General features: G+C 43.7%; 1 protein-coding gene across 1 annotated transcript in view; it reads left to right on the forward strand.

Moving 5' to 3' along the window:
• The first annotated feature begins 201 nt into the window (after window positions 1-201).
• The window catches only part of tmx4 (thioredoxin-related transmembrane protein 4), a 95783-nt gene continuing 70110 nt past the window's right edge, over window positions 202-25874 (forward strand). Inside the window, exon 1 of the mRNA XM_051919303.1 lies at window positions 202-422. Within this exon, the coding sequence (XP_051775263.1) occupies window positions 238-422 (185 nt within the window). The 5' untranslated portion in view covers window positions 202-237. The remainder of the gene's footprint in view (window positions 423-25874) is intronic.

The raw sequence follows: 25874 nt of genomic DNA on the forward strand, positions 1-25874 counted from the left end.
GTACACTGCTCTTAAGGAGGTCTTGTAATTACTGACCATCTACTGCTTCCTGTTTAAAATCTACACGCTTTTATTTTATTTTCAGGGAAATTTGATAATAAATTTCACAAAGAACCGCTTGTCTGCGCCCCTCCCGGAAAGCCCTCTCCGCGTTTAACATCTCGTCCGCCTCGCTCCACCTTAAAGAGCTGCCAGCTCTACTTCCTGGTTTGCTGGCACTTTTTCTACTGTAGCATCATGGCGGGGAGAAAGTGGCAGCAAAGTGTAACCCTCTTAGCTGAGGCTTTACTGTTTCATCAGCTTCTGATAGGATTCGTCTTCATCGGCGGGGTAGGCGCCAGCTCGCTGTCTGCTAGCCAGGTCAAACCTGTCAGCGATGCAAACTGGACACTCATTTTGGAAGGAGAATGGATGTTAAAATTGTAAGTACGATTCGTGGTCTACGGGGCATGGGATACTTAAACAGGAAAAAGGTGTGCGTAATGGATCCGTGCCCGATCCTTGGCCAGGGCTGTCGTGCCAGGACGGTGTAGCAACTCCCGTATACACCAGCTTTGAAAATGTGCGATCGCGGCAAAAAAAGAGCGCGTGTGGTGAAGGCGGAACTCTGATCTGCTGCAGCCAATCAGCTGCGGACTCGTTGTTTTTAAAATGAACGGGCCTGCGTAGAACAGACGGCGTCGGCTCGGCCGTGGAGACTGGGCACAGCTTGAGCGCTTCGGCGGCGGACACACCTCCTCCTCCTGAACCCCCCCACCCAATCTGTGTGATTTTATCCGGCCTGAAAGCCGGACTAGGAAGGATCGAGGGCAGCTCTTAATTAGAAGGCTGCTGGAGACGTCATTACCTGATTAGATAGGTGTGAAGGACTAAGAGAGATCTGAACCCTTCATTTACATGGGATTCGATCGATCAGTTACACATTACATAGATACAGAGTTTATGGGCTGTTAGAGACGGTGCCAGCTGATTATGTGGACGAGAGGAAGTCGGAGGGTCCCGTACTCCGCATTTTTATAGGAATCAAACGATCAATTGCTTATTATATACAACTGTTACTGCTAGAGACGGTATTATCAGTTTATTTCGCTGTGAAGAAATATGAGGGCCTTGAATCCTTCATTTTCATTCATGTGAATCAATTGGTCAGGCACAGATTAGGTCCAACTTTTAGTCAACGGTAGGCCATAGTCCATTGTATATCATTAAAACAGAAAATAAAATCATCATTACAGCCACACAGGTAGAAATATATAATAAAAAGGCGTGTATTCTTTAAACATATTATTATTATTATTGCCCTTTGATGTGGTGGTGCACATTCCATATTTGGTTTTTGCCTTGGTGTCTGAAGGTGCTAGCATAGAGTGTTGATGGTGGCAGGTCTAAATATGTTATGGTTTGTTGCTGATAACAATAATAATAATAATAATAATAACAGTATTGTTATTAATGCCCTGTGATGTGTTTGTGCTCTTTTCTAATTTAGTTCTTGATTTGGTACCTAATGGTGCTTACGTAAGCTCTTGATGGTACTCTGAAAATGTTATGGTTTGTTGTTGTCATTATTATTATTATTAGTTTTACCGTTGTTTTTGTTACTATTACTGTAACTTCTGAGGGGCTGGTGGCCTGTTGATGGTGACATATCTGAGAATGTTATGTTTTGTTGTTATTTTATTATTATTATAATAATAATGGGCAATGCCCGGTGGGCAGCGGACTCTGGTCTGGTCATGGGCCGGCCGTTTAATGAAATAAATTTTATGTACTGGTTACTGTTTGACATTAAAATTAATTTTCTAAACTACTAAACATTACCTGTTCAGTACTGCGATTTATATAGTCCTATATAATATACCGTACGTCATCAAGTTGTTTTAGTTGTACGTACACAACGTGGAAGCGAAAAATTTGGCCAAAACTGCCTTTTGCCGATTTCTGTTTCGATACCGCTACATTTCGGTTAGCATATACATTATTGCTATTTATTTTATCTCATATATTATTTAAATTCTTCGGTACTAATAATTAGTTTAGATTATGTATTATGCATTTGCGATTATTAGTATGATGAAATAAAGTTATAAAGCACAGGATAGGAATTTTTCATTTTTCTAGTTTATCATTAAGTTAATGGAACATTTCAGTCATGTGAGGTTTTCATTATAACCTCGGTTATCATTTATTCCATTGTAAATGAGTAGTTTGATTATCGAGTAGAGTTCATATCATAGGCTCATATAGCAACACAGTTAGCCGCATACTCATCACAAATTTTAAGAAGATTACAATGAATAACGGGCCGGGTGGGTCGACCTCGTCACCTCATTCGTTGAAGGATGGCCGGGTCGGTTTTGAGACCCAGTCCGCTCCTGTCCCGCTGGTCAGCCTTTCAATTTTGGATTCATATCGCTTACCACAAAATAATACACAATGTTCATATTTACCTTTCAGCTTGTCAGATTGGGATGGCTTTTTGGGACTCTGCGGACATTTCTGACATATCACGCTTCTGTCTAGAAAGGAGGATGGGAGATAAATTCAGCTGGCATTTGATCAAGTAAAAGTTTTCCTCCACTCATCGGAGGATATTATGTAAATGATATGATATTAAAATCCGCAGGATCGTTCCCTTATGCTTCTTGCGGGCTGCTCTGTTGGTGGGTTTTTATGCCAACCAGGTTGCCATTTACTTTATGATCCTGCTTATTTAGACAGGAAATTACTCACATATGCAAGCCACGACATTTTGGATACTAAGTGCATTTCTGAGATAAGAAGATTTATTTTTTTTTAATTACAAAATGAAATATTAATTAACTAACGTGATTATTACGTTGATGAAGCGGAGTCGAGGGATTATTTGGCAAGGAAGTCCCTTAAGGGCAGGAATCGCAGCATGCGGCAACGTTATGAAGGCTGTCACTTTTTTATCATTTTATTTATTTACTAGGGGGCCTTGCCCCCCTCCTCGCTTTGCTCGCCAGCCCCCGCCTGCACTACGCACCAACCACTTCACGTCTCTGCCGTTCACATATGTGGATTTCACTCTCACCAAACAACAAATCTTTTAATTCTCATGGATACACCTCTTCATTGGGAAGAAACACTACTTTTCCCCGATCGCAACACGAATTAGACGATCTACAAGTCTCTGATTTAAAGTTTGAAGCCAAACAATATCTCCTTACTTGTGTCATATCACCTATGTCCATATTTTCGATCTCTTTTCACTTTTACCTTTTCGTCAATATCGTATTGAATTTTGATTCCGTGTTTGGAATTACATCATGACAACGCAACATATAACTGCCTGTGAGTGAATATCGTTTCATTTTCTCTACATGAACTGTGTCTGACAAAAGCATTCACACAAATGAGAAATGATTGAACGGCGTGCGTGGTTGTAAATGTTTTAGATGTGGCAGGTCTTCTCCAAATCTCTTTGCATAAAGTCTTCTCTCATGGGGTTTGAAATTTTCTCTCGCGGGATTTCACTTTCAACAAACGACAAATCTTTTAATTCTCGTGGATACGCCTCTTCATTGGGAAGAAACACTACTTTTTTTTTACCTGATGGCAACACGAATTAGACGATCTACCAGTCTCCGACTTAAAGTTTAAATCCAAATAATATATTCAAAATCATTTCGCTGTTCTGTTATTTCACCGAGTAATAATTTACTTCCTATGTAGGAAGTAAAAATATGAGGTTTGAATACACAATGGGTTGTTGGAAAATCGAGAGTCCACCTTATGAGAAGGATTTAGGAGTCGTAGTGGACTCTAAGCTATCGACTTCTTGACAGTGTTCAGAAGCCATTAAGAAGGCTAAGAGAATGTCAGCGCCTTGATGTGTGGAGTACAAGTCACAGGAGGTTATGCGGAAGCTTTATAACACATGGGAAAGGCGCTATATAAATAAAATGTATTATTGTTATTATTATTACACTGCTTAGACCTCCTCTGGAGTTCTGTGTGCAGTTTTGGTCTCCGGACTACATAAAGGACATAGCAGCACAAGAAAAGGTCCAGAGAAGAGCAACGAGGCTGATTCAGGGCTACAGGGGATGAGTTAGGAGGAAAGATGAAAAGAGCTGAGCCTTTACAGGAGATTAAGTGGAGACCTGACTGAAGTGTTTAAAATGAAGGGAATTAGCCCAGTGGATCGAGATGGTGACTTCAAAATGAGTTCATCAAGAACACGGGGACACCATTGGAAACTTGTTAAGGGTGAATTTCGCACAAACATTACGAAGTTTTTCTTTACGCAAAGACACTTGGAATAAGAGACCAAGTAGTGTGGTAGACAGTAAGACTTTAAGAACTTTCAAAACTCAACTTGATGTTTTTTTTGGAAGAAATAAGTGGATAGGACTGGCGAGCTTTGTTGGGCTGAATGGCCTGTTCTCGTCTAGAATGTTCTAATGTTCCAATTTCTGTTTGTGTGCGCTAATGCGATCTTTACTATCATTTTTTTGTGACTTTCGAATTTTCCTACTTCCATTATCTCTGCACGTGTATCGCTCCAACGTTTTTGAATTCTTTACAACGTTCTACTTTGTCTTCTACTCTTTGTCTTTTATTTCCAGCCCCGGGCCTGGTTAAATCTCTTGGCACAAAGTCTTGTCTCGCGGGACGTGAAACTGTGTCTCTTAGAAAGTCACGTCTCGTCTCTCTTCCCAAGATTTTTTTATTATAATAGAGAGGTTTATTTATTTTATTTTTTTTTTTGCGAGATTTTGCTTAACATGAAGTCGTGGATGAAAAGACAGAGTTCAAATTTGCATCACCATATCATAGGGGTGTCCAACTCCAGTCCTGGTGGGCCGCAGTAGCTGCAGGTTTTCACTCTAACCATCTTCTTAATCAGTGAGCCGTTTCTGCTGCTGTTTGGCATTTGTTTTAATTGACGTGACTCAGACCCCTTAGTTGTTTCATTTCCCTTAATGAACAGCCAAACAGTAATGAGACACAAAACAAGACACCACATGACCAGCTAACCTGAAAATAAAGAAAGGTGAGGGTCTCGGTCATGTCGGTCTGCTTGGGTCACCGAAACATCTTGACGATGGTCTTAGGAAAAAACAGAAAATCAACAGTCTACTGTGGCAGAATGAGAGCAGCAACAAGTCCTGATACTCAATAAAGACTTCTTATTAAGAAACTGGTTGGAGTGAAATTGGTTTTGAGTTTGAAGCCCCAGTCTAGCTGGTCATCCGTTGGCTCGTTTCCCGTCTCATTTCTGTTTGGCTGCCAGTTAATGAGGAAACAAATCCATTCAGAGGACTGAATACTTAAAAACAGGGCGATTAAAATGAAGGGAAAAGGAGTTAATTAGCAGTCAAAACTGATTAGGAAAAGGGTTAATATGAAAACCTGCAGCCACTGCGGCCCACCAGCACTGGAGATGGACACCCCTGTGCCTAACAGATGATCGTGTTATTAAGTTACCAACAGTGGAGGTCCGCCATTTATAGGAAGTCCGAAATCCAATTTCAAGTTATGGAGGTTGGTGATGATCTTTGTGATTCTTCTTTAGGTTTGTGTTTTGCTTGTCACTACTGGTAGTTTGAGGTGGTATCTGCAGCCCCTTCAGGTTGAACAGGTAGTCCATAAACAGGACGCTGGCAAAGCAGTTTTTACATTTTTAAACGAATGTGTTAAATTATAAAATATATTAGTTACATTAAATTTATTTAATTGAATGAAATGAACCCAACAAAGGTTACTATTGACCCTTCAGCAGCTCTTCGAGCCTCAAGTGTTCCTTGGGTCTGATGCAGCGAGCGTCAAATGCGTTGGGATTTGGGGATTTGCTGCCCTTCTTCTCTGCAGATCCTTTCAAGCTCCTGACATCGTGGATGGGGAACGTTGATGGGTACTCCAAAAAATGAAGGCAACACTTAATCATCCTAGTCTAACAGCACGTCAGTGAAGCTTCTGGGATATTGATCAGTCTGTCCAGTTAGGAAGCACAAGTGACTGTGACTCAACGTCACCTGCTTTGGCGTGAATGAATTGACAAGAGGGGCACCAGAGAGGCAACAGCGAGACACCCCCCGAAAAGGGAATGGTGGCCACAGACAGTTGCTCTCTCCTGATCCTTCTTGACTGATTCTTCTCTAGTTTTGTGTTTTGCTTGTCAATACTGGTAGTGTGAGGTGGTACCTGCAGCCCATTCAGGTAGCACAGGTTGTCCAGCTCCTCCAGGATGGCATGTCACAAGAAGATTTGCAGCGTCTCTTATCACAGTCTCAAGGGCATGAAGGAGATACCAGGAGACGAGCCGTTACACCAGGAGAGCTGGACAGGGCTGGAGCTGGGCATCAACCCAGCAGTAGGACTGGTATCTCCTCCTTTGTGCCACAGCCTACAAAATGACCTCCAGCTGGCTACTGGTGTGTATGTCTCTGACCAAACTGTCACAAGCAGACTCCATGAGGGTGGCATGGGGGCCCAACATTGTTTAGTGGGATCTGTGCTCATAGCTCATCACCGTGCAGCTTGATTGGCATTCGCCAAAGAATATCACAATTGGCAGCTCTGCCATTGCCCCAACCGTTCACACTGAGCACGTGCGACAGATGTGAAAGAGTCCGGAGATGCCGTGGTGAATGTTATACAGTCTGCAACTTCATCCAGCGTGACCAATTTGGTGGTGGGTTCAGTGATGGTCTTGGGAGGCATATCCTTGGAGGGTCACGCAGCCCCCCAAATGCTAGGCACCCTGAACTCCTCCGAGCCATCCCGTATGGCACGATATGTGAAACCTTAGAACGTTCTTTTTCATACGCCCATATTTCACTCTTGGTCACCTTTGTCCCTCCTCCCATGACTGATTGTTTACAGTAGTCTGGCCGGGTGACAGTGTCGGACCGCTTCCATTGAAGAATTATGGAGACCGCCGCGCTCTTTGAGAAGCTGCTGCTTACATTTTCGTGAAGCCTTCCCCAAATGTGTACCTCCACACACCATCATCCCGTCTCTTCCGTTGACTTCACGGCTTGCTTTTTGTTACTCCGCTGTGAGGACCTTTCGAGGAACGGGCGTGCGCCTCCCCTAATCTCGTGCAAGTGGACCCCAGACAAGGTGTAGAGAGGTCTCAGTTGAATGGGATGAGCCGTATTTCAAAGGTCGTAGCAAAGAGGCTGAATTCTTTTCACACTCTTCTGTGCCCGGTGTGGGATGAGTGACGAGCCCTGAGGGGGACGCTGTTGATTTTCTGATTTGTATTTTTCTTAAATTTGCCCAAAAAAAAAATTTCCAAATTCTCGATTTCCTTTTGTCATTCTAGGGCATTGAGTGTTGCTCGATGTGAGAAAAAATAACAAATGGAAATGATTTTAGCATGCGGCTGCCACTATCCAGTCGGAGATTCTCGTGCTTATCGTTTGGACAACATCACAGCTACGCACGGGAAGAATGAATAACTGCCGGCAGATCGACAACTGTGATAAATGTGTGAACAATTAAGTTAATCTCCAAAACAAATGTGTTAGTCACAAAAGTTAATTGTGGCAAATTAACATGAGAACGGCGCCCAAAACACAAATATATTAACTTAAATTAACAAATTAAGCCACAGCGGAAAACAGTTTGGGAATGAATTCTGATTAACGTTGCAGCGATACAAATATTTATTCTCGCTTTTTAGCTGCACATTTATTTATTTTTTTTCTGAATAATAGAAAATGCAGAACGGAGTTCATCATGAAGCGCTACTCGCCAAAACACTTTCTAGAAATAAATATTAAAAACAAAAAAAAAAAACATTGTAATGTGTCAAAGCCTGGTGGCAGCAAGGAACGTGACAAGTTCGCACATTGGTGTCTGATAAGGCTGGTGGGCTCAGGCAGGTGCTGCTGTTTTCTGTGCCAGGTGTGGGATGGATGACTAGACTCTGGGGTGGGGGGGCTTGTTGTTAGAGCTCAGGATTTCTCTCTTCTCCTACCATCCATCCGTTTGCTTCCTGAACATCTTCAGGCCATTTTGGGGTTGGAGGTTAGCATCACAAGCCAATTTGCCCGTGTACAATGTGTACAGTATATGGTACTGTGGATTCAGAAAGTGTCAAGACCTCTTTGCTTAATCAGGCCGAAACCTTTACAGGAGAAGTCCAGTCAAAAATAAAAATGAGAATAGCTACAGAAGAGGGTGGCACGGTGGCGCAGTGGTAGCGCTGGACCTGGGTTCAAGGGTTAGGGTTAGGGTTAGGGTTAGGGTTAGACCTGGGGACCTGGGTTTGCTTCCCGGGTCCTCCCTGCGTGGAGTTTGCATGTTCTCCCCGTGTCTGCGTGGGTTTCCTCCGGGCGCTCCGGTTTCCTCCCACAGTCCAAAGACATGCAGGTTAGGTGGATTGGCGATTCTAAATTGGCCCTAGTGTGTGCTTGGTGTTTGTGTGTGTCCTGCGGTGGGTTGGCACCCTGCCTGGGTGCCCTGTGTTGGCTGGGATTGGCTCCAGCAGACCCCCGTGACCCTGTGTTCGGATTCAGCGGGTTGGAAAATGGATGGATAGCTACAGAAGAAGAAGAATGTGACAGCGTTGATGATTTCAATTCATTTTCTCCCACATCAAGCAATGCAGAATACCCCAAAATGTCATGTCAGGTCAGTTTTGTAACCTGCTTCATCCAGATCAGGGCTTGTGGGGTTCTGGCATAGGAGGGCAAGGCAGGAACAAACCCTGGACAGGGTGCCAGTCCATCGCAGGGCAGACACACACACACACAACACCCACTAGGACAGTGGTCTCAAACTCCAGTCCTGGAGGGGCCACAGTTGCTGCAGGTTTTCATTCTCACCCTTTTCTCAATCAGTGACCCGTTTGCTAATTAACTTCATTTCCATTCATTTTAATTGACTCACTTGTGAAGACTCAGACCCTTTAATTGTTTCTTTCTCCTTAATTAGCAGTCAAACAATAACGAGATACAAAATGAGCCAAAACAGGACCAGCAAACTGGTGACCATCATATAATATCTGAAAATAAAGAAAGATAAAGGTCTCAGGAATGCTGATCTGCTCGGGTCCACTAAACATTTTAACAGAAAAGAGAAAATCAACAATTTCAGAAATGTCTGCCATTGCACAATGAGAGCAGCAACAAGCCATGGAATTAAAGAATGAGTTTAATTTACAACAAGAATTGGTGCCTAATTAACCAACTGGATGGAGTTTGAGGCCCTGACTTAGGTGGTCTTCTGTTGGCTACACTCGCTTCACATTTCATTTCTGTTTGAGTGTCATTGCAGGAAAGAAACAAAGCAATTCAGAGGAACGATGAAGAAATTCAGGGGAACAAATCTTAATAAAGAACAAGTCAATTAAAATGAATGTAAAAGGAGTTACCGTATTTTTTGCACCATAAGACGCACCTGACCATTAGACGCCACCTAGGTTTAGAGGAGGAAAACAAGAAGAAAAATATTCTGAACCAAATGGTGTACTAATATGTTTAATAAAATAAAGCAGAATAATATTTCAACCATGTAAATTAAGAAACATCATCACTGTCATTAACAAATAAGGAGAGACTTTAAGGTTCAAGCACTCTTCTATTTTTACGGAAACCCCAAGAACTCCTCATCGCCAGTGTCAGAATTTATGAAGCTCAGTTGCTCACAATCACTTTGTGACAGCACGTACCTATCATCACGTGGCATAACCTGTCCAAAGCCACTAGTGGAGAAAGTACGTTTGGACCAATGCTCCCTGAAGTTCTATCACCAGTCTAGTCCCATCTATATTTGTAATGCCACAAAGCCCTTCATCTTGTGTTTTGTTGTGGGTTTCCAGTTTGAAAAACAAGAATGCGGTGCAAGCACAGCTCACGATTCAAAAAATTGCTCTGCATACCTGTTTGTCTCGTCTGACAGTAGCTGAAAGGCAGCTTCAGGAGAGAGAACAGCCTGAAGTAGTCCAGCGGCTGGTAATCTGTTGAGTCCAACAGCAAGCCATACTGTCTTGTGAAGTCCGGTAGCCAGTTTGGCTCCCACGGATCAATGTCTGGGTATTCCTCCCACACGAACCTTGCCATAGGTGCATGAATGCGTTCAGCTGGGGCGGCATCGGCTGGTGTCCCGATCAGCTGATGCCAGTTCCTCACTCTCTTGTTCAATCTCCTGATCACTCTCAACAAAAGTCCGACTCAGTGATAATGCGCAAAACATTTGTTTTCTGCACTCGCTTCGCTCCCTCGTGAGATGTTGATGCCATCTTGCCATAGTTTACATTTGTTTACATTTCGCAACTCACGCACACGCAAGGATTAGATGCCGAGTCAATGAGTCTAACATTCCTCCAAGCACAGAGGGAATGCCTGTAACGTAACAGTGAGTTTTGTCGCCCTCTACCCCTGGATGTCGACTTTTGTCAGGTAATACACATCATGATCTGTGACGCAATATTCGCTCCATAAGACGCACAGACATTTCTAACCTTCTTTTAGGGAAAAAAAAGTGCCTCTTATGGTGCGAAAAATACGGTAATTAGTAGCAAAAACAGGTCACTCATTAAGAAAAGGGTGAGAATGAAAACCTGCAACCACTGCAACCCTCCAGGACTCGAACTCTGCTAGGGCCAATTTAGCATCGCCAGTTTACCTAACCTGCACATCTTTGGACTGTGGGAGGGCACCGGAGTGGCCAATATGGGGACTGTAGCTGCTGGAATATAAGCTGTGGTTAAGCACGGGTAAGATACGTGCTTAAAGAAATCTCAAAGTCCAAAAATTCATTTTAAAATATATTTAGTGAAAGTTAAAAGCAAATAATCCAAACAAGAATAAAAGAAAAAATAGTTACACACATAGAATAAAAGGCAAAAAAAAAAGGAAAAATGTATCTTCTCTAAACGTAGCTTTTCTTGATTCCTGTACTTAAAGGTTCTTTACTTCTTCTTCTCTACTTAAAGGTTCTTAAATTCTTATATACTTAAAGATTCTTAGCTTCTTCTTCTGTACACTTTAAACGTACGGCACAGCACTTAAATTAAGTGCTGTTTTCTTACATATTTACTTCACACACTCAAAAGGCCCATAGGCCGGTTGGCACATAGGCATGTGCCCAGGCATGGTTTAAAACCTTATGCCTTCCACACCTTACTCATGGCAAGGCTGTCACTAACTGAAGAAGAATGTTTACTTGAAGCTGTTAGAAATGGAAAGAATATACCAATACAATTCTATTTACGGGGGTTATAGGAACCTCCCATAGATTATGCATTGTCATCTAATAAATATTCATGAATCTTATAGAACTAGGAAAATGGCTCTTACAGGGACACCATGCCAACTCCATGCAGGGAGGACATGGGACGCCATCCCTGGTCAGCTTACTTTGGGAGAATACTTGCTGTGAGAGACTCTTGACAGAATATGCAAACTCCTTATTACCCACCATCATCCAGTCTGTGTAACTATCACACACACACCCCAAAAAGATGCCAATGTCTGAGTATTTGAAAATGTTCTTGTGAGAGAACGTCCATCCATTATCCAACCCGCTATATCCTAACTACAGGGTCACGGGGGTCTGCTGGAGCCAATCCCAGCCAACACAGGGAGCAAGGCAGGAAACAAACCCCGGGCAGGGCGCCAGCCCACTGCAGCCTTGTGAGAGAACAGTGCTGTGAAAAAGTATTTGCCCCCTTCCAGATTTCTTGTAGGTTTGGATAGTTTTTTTTTTTTTCCTTAATACTAGGGGCCTTCGCTCGTCAACCCCCCCCCGGCCTGCGCTACATGCCACCCACTTTGCATCTCTGCCGCTTGCGTATGTGGATTTTACTTTCACCAAATAACAAATCTTTTATTTCTCGCAGGTACTCCTCTTCATTGGGAAGAAACACTACTTTTTTCCCTGATGGCAACACAAATTAGACGATCTACAAGTCTCGGACTTAAAGTTTAAAGCCAAACAATATCTCCATACTTCTGTCCTATCACCTATGTCCATATTTTCGATCTCTTTTCGCTTTTACCTTTTCGTCAATATCGCTTTGAATTTTGATTCCGTGTTTGTAATTACATCGTGACATTGCAACGTATAACTGCCCATAAGTGAATATCGTTTCTTTCTCTCTACACAAACTGTGTCTGACAATAGCACTCACACAAATGAGAGATGATTGAGCCATGTGTGTGGTTGTAAATGTTTCAGATGTGCGCAAGACTTTTCCAAATCTCTTTGCATGAAGTCTTGTCTCGCGGGGCTTGAAATTTTCTCTCGCAGGATTTCACTTTCACCAATCGACAAATCTTTTAATTCTCACAGATACGCCCTCTTCATTGGGAAGAAACATTACTTTTCCCTGATAGCAACACAAATTAGATGATCTACAAGTTTCCAACTTAAAGTTTAAATCTGAACAATATATTTGATCTCTTTTCACTGTTCCGTTATTTAACCAAGTAATAATTTTCGTTTGTTTGAGCTAATGCGATCTTTACTATCATTTTTTTGAGACTTTCAAATTTTAGTACTTTCACTAGACATTAAGCCTGTTACAATAATGGGCGCTAGAACAGTAGTCCATAAACATTAGTAGGAACAGTCTATATTAAATGGCAAGGGACCTTTTACCTCATTACATTTTTTCTGTAAAATGCCTGTAATTTTCTCTGACAGTAATACTGGCTTTGCTGTCCGTAATATGCGTTTAATTTTCTGTCACAACAGTGGGCAATCAGCAGATTTTCCCCAGCAACTGATTTAATGTGCGCGAAAATAAATCTACATTTAAAAGTCATTGTATTGTAATATCATGAAAATTCGTATATTTAGGAAAACCCTTTCAACAACTGACACTTTACACTTTCCCGGGCCAAGCTTCTTAATCGCAAATCTGACATCTTCAGAGTGAACACTTGCAAAACAATGGGGAAGCTAGTCTCCGCGTCTCAGTACCCGATTTGGATTTTTCGTGTTTTATGTTTTAGGTCTTACCTCATTTACCGAAATCCGATTGGATCGGCTGCGCGATATTTTATAGGTCCCGCCCTCTCTGTCTTGTGTGACGCGTCAGGCAGCCTTTGAAGCATCGCACCGTGCCCCGCGCATGCGCACTTCACCAGAAGACACACACACGCGGACACTGGATGCACACAGGGGTTTTATTAAAGAAGATTATCTCTAACCTGCTCTGCATGTGTATCACGCTAACGTTTTTGAATTCTTTACAATGTTCTACTTTGTCTTCTACTCTTTGTCTTTTATTTCCGGCCCCGGGCGTGGTTAAATCTCTTGGCACAAAGTCCCATCTCGTGGGACGTGAAAGTATCTATCTGAAAATGTCTCGTCTCATCCCAGGCTAAAAAGTCTCATCTCATCCCAGGATATTTTTATTATGATACAGAGAAATAAAATCGTTACTTAAAAACTGCGTTTTGTGTTTACTTGGGATATCTTTGTCTAATATTGAAATTTGTTTGATGATCTGAAACATTTAAGTGTGACAAACATGCAAAAAAAAAAAGAAATCTGGGAGAGGGCAAATACTTTTTCACAGCACTGTATAAAGGAGGCTACATTGAAGTGAATAAATTCAGTTCGCCTCACCGACAGAGTTAACAAGTGGATATTGTGACCAGTAGGGGGCATAATCGCACCCCAATCCCCAACCAGACACAACACAGTCCTAGGTCCAAATACAAGATGTTCTTTATTCTTTTCCTCCACCGTTCTTTCATTTCTCTTCCACAATAACACAACGCGAAAATAAATCTCTTTCCTCCCTCCTCACCTTCCTCGTCCACACTCCTCCAGACTGTGACCACCCTTCCAAGAAACTCGGCTTCCTCTATTCCAGACCCAGGAGTTCTTCTGGAACTGGAAGAAGTCTATCAAAGCTGATCCTCTATAGCTCCCCCTGGTGGCACTCAAGAACCCCAACAGGGCTGTCCCACAGGACTACAATTCCCAGCCTGCCGTTGTGGATATTCAGATGGGTGTCCCACCACTGGGATGCTGCCACCTTGTGTACAGGGGGAGAATATAACTTTGGGCGGCAGACGCCTCTCGTCGTTCCCTCGTGGGTTCCTTTTCTGGTCAGAAGTCAACATCCATCCTGGCTGGGACGCCCGTCCGTCCTCTATGACACTTACAATATATATCACCTTCTTTATTGATCTCTGTTTGATCTGTGGGGCTATTTCTGCCACTTTCAGCCTTGAAGATCAATGGTTCCTTTGCCCACTGAGACTTTAATCCCCATACTGTATATACTCTCAACCCAAAACTTCACCTTAAATGCTAGACTTCCATCCATTTTCTTAAGCCGCTTATCCAGGGCAGGGATGCGGAGGAGTTGCAGTCTGTCCCAGTGTCTCTATGAAAGGATTGAAGGGTTTATGTAACTCCTGCATTCTTTCCCTGGCATTGAAAATCTTGTTGCTATGGCACAGCTCTTGCCAGTTAATGCACTTTATGTCTGTGTTATTTATTTATTTATTAACTTTTTTTTCACATCTTAAGCTGTTAATGCAAAATAGTCCAAAACAAGGAGAGCCAAGGCTGACGCACTGTACCAGTCAATGGTGGATTTTACATGGTACACAATGTCATGGTGTGGCAGGGCTGCGGCCGGGATAAACCCCTGTAGCCTTATCTGGCAGGGAGGCTAGTGTTAGTGGATGGACAAGGGGTGTTGGGGGGGCTGCCTTCCAAACACACACACACACACAACACAATGGATGACAGCATTCCTGACCCATTCATTTGCCTGCAGGGCATAATGGGAGTTGTGGTCCTGTTTGGGTTCCCTGGTCACTGAAGGGTTCGGAGAGCTGCTGGGGAGGGCTGTTTCTATTTTCAGGGGCTTCCACCTGACCCGGGAGTGCTTCCTCCTTGACACCAGAAGTATTCCCAGCTCTGGCATACATTTAAAGGGGCCACTGGGTGGTCAGAGTCAGGAGAAGGTGGAGGAGACTGCACAGGAGGCGTTGAAAGAGAAACGTATTGCTTGTTGTGTGGTCTAGAAAGGAGGAATCTGAAACCCTGAGGAGGTGTTGACTGAAGTAAAGGCCTTTCATTTGAACCCAGAACTGTGCTGTGAAGCTGTCTCTGGAGGTTTAAGGTGCTGCAACGCCCCCTACAGGTCACAACAATTTATACATACAGTAGACTCATTCAGGTGTTTGCCTTTTTTGATTGGGATAAACTACAAAGACAGTATAAAACTGAAGAGCTTGGGTAAGGAGCTATATTTTGTACTGATGTATAGGATTTTTCTCTATTACATTTATTTTTAAAGCAAATGTTTTAAGTCAGTTAACCTTTTTTCCATCTTAAACATAGCCACCTCATACAGAGCCAGGTTGCAGAAAATGAAATTTGCAGTGAAGTCATTCATTCATTCATCTATTCATTTATTTTCTACCGCTTATCTGAAGCCGGGTCACAGGGGCAACAGTCTTAGCAGTGAGGCCCATATGTCCCATCCCAATGCCACACTTGCCAACTCATACTGTGATATTCCAAGATATTCCCTGGCCATCTGGGAGATATAATCCTCCCAGCAAGCCCTGGGTCTCCCCCCAGGATTTCCTCCCAGCAGGTCGTGCCTGTAAAACCTCCACAGGGAGGCATCCGGAGAGCATCCGCATGAGATGCTCGAACCACCTCAGTTGGCTCCTCTCGACAACGTATCAAACAGTGAAACTGAGAAATGTACACTCATTTTGAATTTGATATTGGCAACAAAAAAGGTTGGCACAGGGACGGCAAGAAAAGAAAACTTGTGCAATGCTGAAAAACAAGAAGCATTTCTGAGTTTCAACATTTGATATGTTGTCAGTGTACTATTTTCAGTTAAATGTGGCTTTAATAAAATGGAATGCATTTGTCATTCCAGCAGACAGTGCATCTCCAACACTAACACTGCTTTTACAAATTCCATACTAAATAGCATATAACAGAAGCATATTTATTGCATCTGTCATTCCAACAGATGGCGTATCACAAACATTTGTTGGAATGCATTTTATTTATTTATAAATGTCTGTGATGTGCCGTCTGTTGGAATGACAGATGCAATGAATATATCACTGTTATGTGCTGTTTGGTATGGAATTTGTAAAAGCAAAGTTAGCGTTGGTGATGCACCGAATGCTGGAATGACGAATATAGTAATATAGTAATGCATTTCTGTACATATACTAATATATATATAGTGGAATATGGCCCGGACACAGACAGGCGGACACCGATGGTTCATCACCTAACACGGTTATTTACACCGCTCATATTTACAATAATAAAGTGCCACACACAACCCCAGAACTTCCCCAAAGTCCAGGCCCTTCCAATGCCTCTCTTTCTTTAGGCCGCTTCCATTCCTTTCCTCCCAAGCTCAAGCCATCGAGCGGCGGCCCCTTTTATCCCCACCCGGACATGCTCCATGTGCCTCCCGATAATCTTCTGCCGGCACTCCCAAGTGTGGCGGAAGTACCTCAATGTTCCTGAACGTGTTGGCAAGCATCTCGAGGGGAATAGCAGCAATTTCACGTTGTGAGGTTCATTCCGATAGACTTTTCTTTTGAGCAGACCCCAAAGGAAGAAGTCTGGTGGTGTCAGATCTGGTGACCATGGTGGTCAAAGCCCCTTTGAAATGACCCTGTTGCTGAAGAAAGACTCCATTTCTGCCATGCTCCATGCCGATGCGTAACACGTTGCTCCATCTTGCTGGAAGTCACCTTCCGTTAATTAATTATGAGTTGATTCTGACGTCGCCTAAAAGTATTGGTGAGCCAATGGGTTTGCACCATGAAGACACACTACTTAATACTGTACACCACCATCCTGATGAAAAGTCGAGTGACTGAGTGAAGGGGTACGGGTGGGATGCACCCAGAAGTTGCAAATGGAGGTTAAATATTGTGATGTCTGACCGGAGCCTACCTCATCGCTCTGACGCAGGGGCATCCCGGCTTGTTCGAAGCTTCATTGACTGAGGAGCACATAGCACGTTGTTTCATTCAGATTGCTTCGTCCTAGCGAGAGTTATTACAGAATATTCATATGAATCTCATATATATATATATCTATGGGAGAGGAGTGAAAGCTTTAGATTCGTCAAAAAGTTTTGATCTCCGGTTTTTAATGAATCTTGATGTTTTAGGGTCCCCTGATACCGAAAACATTGATATCTTGATGATGTGTGTGTGTCTATCTGTCTGTGTGTCACAGAGGATGGTCTAGAGCTAAAACGCCTGGACGGAAAAATGCCAAACTCGAAACTTAAGCCTGGTATGAGATGACGATGTGCTGATTCGTTTTTGCGTCAAATCGTGCAAGAGAAAGAGGCCTTCCAGAGGAACCCTCAAATACTGGAATTCTGCAATTCATTATGAATCCTTCTCGTCAATTGCTATCGTAATGACCTATTTAATGATCAGAAGGATCAGCATCAGAGCAGTAAATAATTACTGAAATGTTTGAGAATTGTTTGGGTAATTTGGTTCCCGGGGGGCAAAACCTACTGACGCTCACGTTTCGAATTTTTTTTGTAATAATAAGGGTTTTCTGTCCCCAACTCAGACGAGGGTATGCACTTTCAGCCGACCCTTTAACCCGTCACGTTGTTTACCCTCAGGTCGCGACCCCTGAGGACACGCCCCTAGTCATGCAGGCTGTTTTTCCTAATGACGGGACTCAAGCATTGAGGCCACCGCTGTGTAAAACATCAGGAGTGGTGATGTCTCGGTTGCCCCCACCTCTTGGGGATCCACCTACAAACAACAAGGAACAAGAAATCAACAAAAATAACATTGAGAAATGGAAACTGTGGCGAGCGGCTGGGGGCGGTACCCAGCCAGGACGCCCCGAAGGACCGAAGGAGGGATTACGCCTCCTCCGGACCACGAGTGGGCGACCGCCCTGGTGGCTATGGGGACCATGGGAAAGGAGCATGGAAGCTCAACCCTATAGGAGCCGTTGTCACCGCCAGGGGGTGCCCAGATGCCTGAGGAGCCCTGGCTCTCAGCACTTCCACCACACCCGGCAGTGCTGGGGGGAAGAAGACCAGGGACACCCGGAGTGCTTCCGGGTGCACAGCCGGCACTTCCGCTACACCAGGGAGTGCCAGCAGGAGCTCATTGGGAGGCACCTGGAGCACATCCGGGTGAACATAAAAGGGGCCGCCTCCCTCCATTCGATGGCTGGAGTCGGGTGGAAGAAGGACGGAGCTTGGAGGAGAGGAGTGGAGGCCGACCTGAAAAGAGAGGCATTGGAAAGGCCTGGACTAAAGGGTGATTGGTTCTGCGGCACTGGGTTGTGTGCAAGAATATATGAATAAATGTGTGTGTGGTTTTAAACCTTCGGTATCGGCCTGTCTGTGTCTGGGCTGGCTTCCACAAAACTAATAACGTTAAATTAACGAAAACAGCAATACACATAACTTGATGCGTAATCATGGGGGGACATCGCTGGCTCACTCGTGCAGGTACTGCGCTTTCTTCTCACCTAATGTGATTAACAGTTACGTTGTCTCACAGAGTACATCTCTTTATCTCACCGTGGCTTGTGTTTAGCCGCGTTGAATTTCCGAAAGGCAGTTTTCTTATATCCGGGCCACACCAGGTACTTTTGCTATTCATTCAATAAGCAGACATTTTATTGAAACCAACCAAGTTATTATGACTTGTTCATTCTTATGTTGTCTAGTGTTTACTGTATTGAGTTTTTAGTAATCATAGCTGAAGTGTAACAGTAATACATTCATTGCATTTTCATAAATTCTGTGATCCCAATCCAAGCGACTTGGTGGTTATATTTTGAACAAACAGAATTGCGTATTTACAAGAAGTCACCATCTGTGAGCTTCTGCATCGCCTTCTCAGAGTCTGAGTCAGAGAATACTTGCGTGACTGAGTGGCACACCGCAGTACATTTGCTGCGCTATGTCATTTCAAATGTGCTGGCCTTTTTTTTTTAGGCATTAGTCCGCTTTTCTTATTCAAGCAGCACTGCATCTGTTGGAGGGTTTGAGCTCTACGGAAATCACTGATTTTTTTTTTTTTATAAGCTGTATACAGTTATTCTTTGTTGAATGTCAAGGTGTTCCATCTGCAGCTGAAATATTAGCAGGGGTTCGTCCAGTGCTGTTGCACCCATCTTTAAGGTCGATTTCTACTTCACTCTCAGAATGCGCATGCATCATGGCTGCCACGCTTTCCCGGCTGAGTGTGTACTCAGAAATGAACGAGTTGCAATACCAGCAAAAAAAAAATCTGAAAAGTCGCACTGTAACGTCAGAGTCTTTGTTGACTATCAACACGTGACAGCGTTGCAGATCCTATAGGATCGACGTGCGCGCCTCGATGTTTAGTGAATGGGCCTACGTGGTGAAGCAAATCATCAACCTTAAATGCTGACACACAAATGTACTCGTGGTGCTTTTCTTCATCCATTTCCCGTGTAGGCAGTATAGTGATCCCTCCTCCATCGCGGGGGTTGCGTTCCAGCGAAAGGTGAAGAAAACGTATGTTTATATGGTTATTTTTATATTGTCACGCTTGGGTCACAGATTTGCACAAAAACAAAGGAGGTTGTAGAGAGACAAGAACGTTATTCAAACACTGCAAACAAACATTTGTCTCTTTTTCAAAAGTTTAAACGTGCTCCATGACTAGACAGAGATGACAGTTCCGTCTCACAATTAAAAGAATGCAAACATATTTTCCACTTCAAAGGAGTGCGCGTCAGGGGCAGAGAATGTCAGAGAGAAAGAAAGAGAGAAAAGCAAACAATCAAAAACCGATAGGTGCTGTTCGAGCTTTTAAGTATGCGAAGCACCGTGCGGGAAGTATATCGCTTGACAAAGCAGCCGCAAGTAAGCCCAGCAAGAAAGGTAGTCTTTCAGCATTTTTTAAACGAGCGTCCGCATCCTCTAGGAGTGCGAACAGCCCCCCTGCTCACACCCCCTCCGTCAGGAGCAGAGAATGTCAGAGCGAGAGAGAGAAAGAGAGATAGGAAAGCAAACAATCAAAAATCAATAGGTGCTGTTTGGGCTTTTAAGTATGCAAAGCACTGTGTAGAAAGCATATCGCGCAACAAAGTAACAAGTAAGCCCAGCAAGGAACGAAGCCATGTGAAGGCAGTCTTTCACCGTTTTTTGAGGAGCGTCCGTATCCTCTAGGGGTTGCGAACAGCCCCCCTGCTCACAATATATTTGAGGAGTTTTATTTAATATGTGCTCTGATTGGGTAGCTTCTCAGCCATCTGCCAATAGCGTCCCTTGTATGAAATCAACTGGGCAAACCAACTGAGGAAGCATGTACCAGAAATTAAAAGACCCATTGTCCACTGAAACCCACGAACCAGCGAAAAATCTGCGATATATATTTAAATATGCTTACATATAAAATCCGCGATAGAGTGAAGCCGTGAAAGTCGAAGCGCGATATAGCGAGGGATTATTGCACAAAGCGTCGTATATTCCCCATCGTAATGATGCAATACATTTTGGTGGTCTCACATACCATCTTCTGCTCCATCTATTCGTACCTTTGCAACAGCATCAGAATGTCGGTAAGCGTATTTGAATCACAGAGGAAAAAAATAAATATTAGGGACACAGTGAAGAAAACCATGGGTCTATTTTGTGGCTAAAGCGGAAATTTCAACTTTAATCTCTGCAGTATTAGGGTGTTGTACCGTGTATTGAGAAGTCAAGCAAAATGACCCCTTGTACTGGCTAACTAAAGAGATTACAATATGCAGGTTTTCAAGGCGCCTAAGGCCCCTTCTTCAGGCGAGATGTAATCTCGTAGTTGATTTTGTCAGTAGTCGTAAATGTCATCTTAAAACCAACCCAGCTGTTAATCGCTACATACTCCTGGGGCTTCCTTCCGCTCTGACAGCAGTGGCAAGCAGCGATTGCTACACAGAACACATTCAATTTATGATATTCCAGCTCTCCGCATGTTTTGAATCCTTAGATTTATACTTGATATCACTTTCGTGATGAAATGTGTTAATGCATGTATGTTACATTTTACAGATAAATTGTTAACTTCATCTAAATAATGAATATTGTTAATAATTGCATGCAGTGGCAGAGCGGTAGGAAGTCACGTCCCTGGTGTTCCCTGCCTGGAGTTTGAATGCTTTCCTGGTGGGTTTCCACAGTGTGCTCCGGTCTCCTTCCATGGTTTGGGGATTTTGGCGATGTTAACGTGATGCTAGTGTGTGTGCGCTTGTATTCACCTTGGGATGAGCTGATGCCCCGTCTATGGATCGTTTCTAACCATGCGGGTGCATCCCTGGACTGATGGATGTAATCATTAAACGTCCATCCTTTTTGGAGATAGTATGACAAGGTGTCCTGGGAATTTAATGAACGCTTCAGGCTTCAAGCCAAACATTGTTTTCTCACTGTGATGATATCTCGCACTGCCACCTGGTGGAATCCATTACATAAAGTACATGCACAAGTATTAAGAGTACACCGCTTGTTTTGCAGTAGGGTCTGCAGGCGCACATATCACGTCACATGAAGTTTAATCCCAGCTTTACGTGATTTGCAAAGCCTGCTGTTCCGTAGTCAGATTCTGAAAGATTCGGCTGGTCCCATAAAACAGAGAACTGGAGAAGAAAGGACAGAGCAGACTCATGTTCCATAGGAGGTTGCATTTCCTTTAATGCGGGAAGTACGTGCGCAAGTATTAACAGTGCACCTCTTACGTTGAAGTAGGGTTCGCAGGCGCACACATCACATCGTGTGAAGTTTTATCCCGGCTTTACATGTTTTGCGCCTGCTGTTCCGTAGTCAGATTCCGAAAGATTCGGCTAGTCTCATGAAAGGACAGAGCAGACTCTTCTTCCTTTGGAGGCTGCATTTCCTTTAATGTGGGAAGTACGTGCACAAATATTAACAGTACACCGCTTGCGTTGCAGTAGAGACCGCAGGTGCGTGCATTACGTTGCATGAAGTATAAACTTGGCTTTACGTGTTTTGCACCTGCTGTTCCATAGTCAGATTCAGACAGGTAAGAATTGTCCCACCAGCTGCCTGCACAAGGCGGGATCCATGGATGTTAGACAAGTGCAGTTACACACACAATCGCACCAATCTGGACATGCGCAATAAGTTGGCCATTATATTGGGATCGGCCGATAATGGAGTAAAAGTTATTGTGCTAGTTATTCTAATGTCAATATGCTAGACCAGTGGCTCTTAAACTTTTATCACCCACTGAGATGATGCGGGTTCAGATCCATGCTCCCATCTTCTATTAGGAAGCCCTTGAACCCATCACCGTCTGTAATGTCACCGATGAGCTAGACAGTGAGGCAATAACAATGGAGCAAGGGGATGGTTCAAAAGTGCAAAAGTGCTTTTATTCAATAATAATTCAAAAACAATGAGTGTTCAAATAAATAGTGCAGTGCTTTTCACAATTCAATAAATAAATAATCCATTAAAAGCAAGTGAAAAGTGGAGGTTAAAAACAATAGAAAAATCTTTTAAAAACCACAAGGTAAAATATCACAGGAAGCACTCTTTTAAAAACCAATGACAAGCCCGGTGCTTCTTTTAAACTAGCGTCTCACCTGCTTCTCCCGTTAGGGCCCTGCAGCAGGTGAGACGCTCTCTCTGCAGCTCACCTTCTCAATGTGCTTCTGCTTCTACTACTGTCAGTCGCCTTACCGATCCTTGGCTCCGGTTGGCTCCCCCCTGACAGTGACTTGGGATTCCCCAACGACCAAGGCTCCCACGCTGGGGACACTGCATCCCAAGACCCGACTCCCATGGCCTTAAGCGGAGAGTCACCAGTCTCCCGGTCACTCCCGTCCTTCATAAAAGTACACTCTGCGGGAGCGACCACAACTACTACGCCCTGGATGTCGGCCTAACACCCAGGCTGCCTGCACAGCTGCATGTGAGCCTTCGCTCGCCCATTTTCCTGCACCGGCTCGCTCGCTCACTCACTTCCTGCTTCCTCCTGCTATGTCCATTTACATTTCTTTTTCTTTTTCATTGTTCTCTTTTCTCCTTTCCTAGCTGGCTCACGCTTCTATTTATGCGGAGAGGTCATAGCAGCTGCAGCACATTAGCCCCAGGAACAATCACGGATGTGGGCAGTCCCTGCACCTGTGCACTTAGGTGAGAAACGGCCCACACCACAGATTGCTCTGAGACCCGCTACAGCCACCACGCCCCCTCACTAAGCCGCGAGCGTGGTGATTATTTTATTTAAAAACGGCCTTTTGAACGGGATCTGTGCACCCGCTATAGTCCAGGGGTGTTGAACTCCGGGCCTGGAGGGCCGCAGTGGCTACAGGTTTTTCATTCTAACCCTTTCCCTAATCAGTCACCAGTTTTCACTGCTAATTAACTCCTTTTCCCTTCATTTCAATAGGCCTGTTTTTAAGGATTCAATCCTCAGATTTGTTTCTTCATTAAATGGCAGCCAAACAGAAATGAGATGTGTAACGAGCCAACAGACGACCAGCTAAACTGGGATTTCAAACTCCAACCAATTTCACTCCAAACAGTCTCTTAATAAGAAGCTGATTCTTGCTGTTAATTAAGCCCGTTATTTAATTCAATGGCTTGTTGCTGCTCTCATTCTGCCACAGCAGATACAGTGATCCCTCACTATATTGCGCTTCGCCTTTCGCGGCTTCACTCTATCGCGGATTTTATATGTAAGCATATTTAAATATATATCGCGGATTTTTTTGCTGGTTCGCGGATTTCTGAGGACAATGGGTCTTTTAATTTCTGGTACATGCTTCCTCAGTTGGTTTGCCCAGTTGATTTCATACAAGGGACGCTATTGGCAGATGGCTGAGAAGCTACCCAACTTACTTTTCTTTCTCTCTCTTGCGCTGACTATCTGTGATCCTGACGTAGGGGGTGTGAGCAGGGGGGCTGTTCGCACACCTAGACGATACGGACGCTCGTCTAAAAATGCTGAAAGATTATCTTCCCGTTGCTACCTTCTGTGTGCAGCTGCTTCGTGAAGCGACATGCTACACGGTGCTTCACATACTTAAAAGCTCAAAGGGCATGTATTGATTTTTGACTTTGTTTTTCTCTCTCTCTCTCTCTCTCTCCCTGCTCCTGATGGAGGGGGGTGTGAGCTGCCGCCTTCAACAGCTTTGTACCGCGGTGCTTCACATACTTAAAGCCAAACAGCCCTATTGATTTGTTTGCTCTTCTCTATCTCTCTGACATTATCTGCTCCTGACACGCACTCCTTTGAAGAGGAAGATATGTTTGCATTCTTTTAATTGTGAGACAGAACTGTCATCTCTGTCTTGTCATGGAGCACAGTTTAAACTTTTGAAAAAGAGACAAATGTTTGTTTGCAGTGTTTGAATAACGTTCCTGTCTCTCTACAACCTCCTGTGTTTCTGCACAAATCTGTGACCCAAGCATGACAATAAAAAATAACCATATAAACATATGGTTTCTACTTCGCAGATTTTCTTATTTCACGGGTGGCTCTGGAACGCAACCCCCCGCAATGGAGGAGGGATTACTGTATTTCCAAATTTGTTGATTTTTTCTGTTTTTTCTAAGAACACCAGTCAAAATGTTTTGGTGACCTGAGAGATCAACCTTACTGAGACCTTCACCTTTCTTTATTTTCAGATATTGTGTAATGGGCACTTTGCATGTTCTCCCCGTGTCTGCGTGGGTTTCCTCCCACAGTCCAAAGATGTGCTGGTTAGGTGGATTGGCGATTCTAAATTGGCCCTAGTGTGTGCTTGGTGTGTGGGTGTGTTTGTGTGTGTCCTGCGGTGGGTTGGCACCCTGCCCGGGATTGGTTCCTGCCTTGTGCCCCGTGTTGGCTGGGATTGGCTCCAGCAGACCCCCGTGACCCTGTGTTTGGATTCAGCGGGTTGGATAATGGATGGATGGATGTAATGGGCACAGGTGAGCTGGTCATATGGTGGCTTGTTTGATGTCTCATTATTGTTTGGCTGCTAATTAAGGAACAAGAGACAATTAAGGGGCCTGAGTCAAGTTAATTAAAACTAAAGCAAATGAAGTTAATTGGCAGTTAAAACAGCTCACTAATGAAGAAGATGGTTAGAATACAAACATGCAGCCACTGCGGCCCCTCGAGGACCGGAGTCCGACACCTGTGCGCTATTCCACACCCACATTTGTGTCTTTAGGTGTACTTTGTACTCCACTTCCCCTAAAGAATAGAGGGATAGTGCCTGTCGGGCACGGTAACTCTTTGCAGGACGGGGGGAGGCCAAAAACAGGAACCGAAACCCCACCCCCCCCCCCCCACCCCCCCCTAGGGACACCAAGGTTCTATATTTAGGATTTTATTTAGAAAAAAAAAATACATTTCCAGGACCGAAACGCAAAAAAAACGTTAATAACATATGGTCGGGGAAACGGCTCCAATAAAGGGACAATCTTCACTGTTAGGCTAAAATAAAAATTAAAGAAATGATTTAATGCCTGAATGTTTGTGTATCAAAGTGTCAGGCAGTCATATGAAGATAACACGCCAGCTTTCACGGCTCTTGAAGAACAGGCTGCTCTGTAAGCAGAAGAAAACAGTAATTGGAAGGGACAGTGAATTCCCAGCATGTATTTCTTTTATGTTTTGTACGGTTACAAAATAGGACTTAATCCTGCCAACGGCAAAAATAAAAAAAGAGCTGAAAAAGGCCGTTTGGATCGTCTAGATGATAGGAACAGATTTAATTTTTTTTTGTGTGTTCAAATGTACCATATCCAGAAATCCAACCTTAAGATCAAACTGCTTCATTATATTTATTTTTAGTGTTTCTTTTTTTTTATTGCCCCCCCCCCCCCCCCGTGTTCCCTTTGAAATTGCAAGTAGACGTTTTCTCCTCAAGAAATCAAAGGAATGCAAATTTAAAATCTTGAGGTTTTA

Source organism: Erpetoichthys calabaricus, chromosome 15 (genome assembly GCF_900747795.2).
Source record: "Erpetoichthys calabaricus chromosome 15, fErpCal1.3, whole genome shotgun sequence".
Taxonomy (NCBI): Eukaryota; Metazoa; Chordata; class Cladistia; order Polypteriformes; family Polypteridae; genus Erpetoichthys; species Erpetoichthys calabaricus.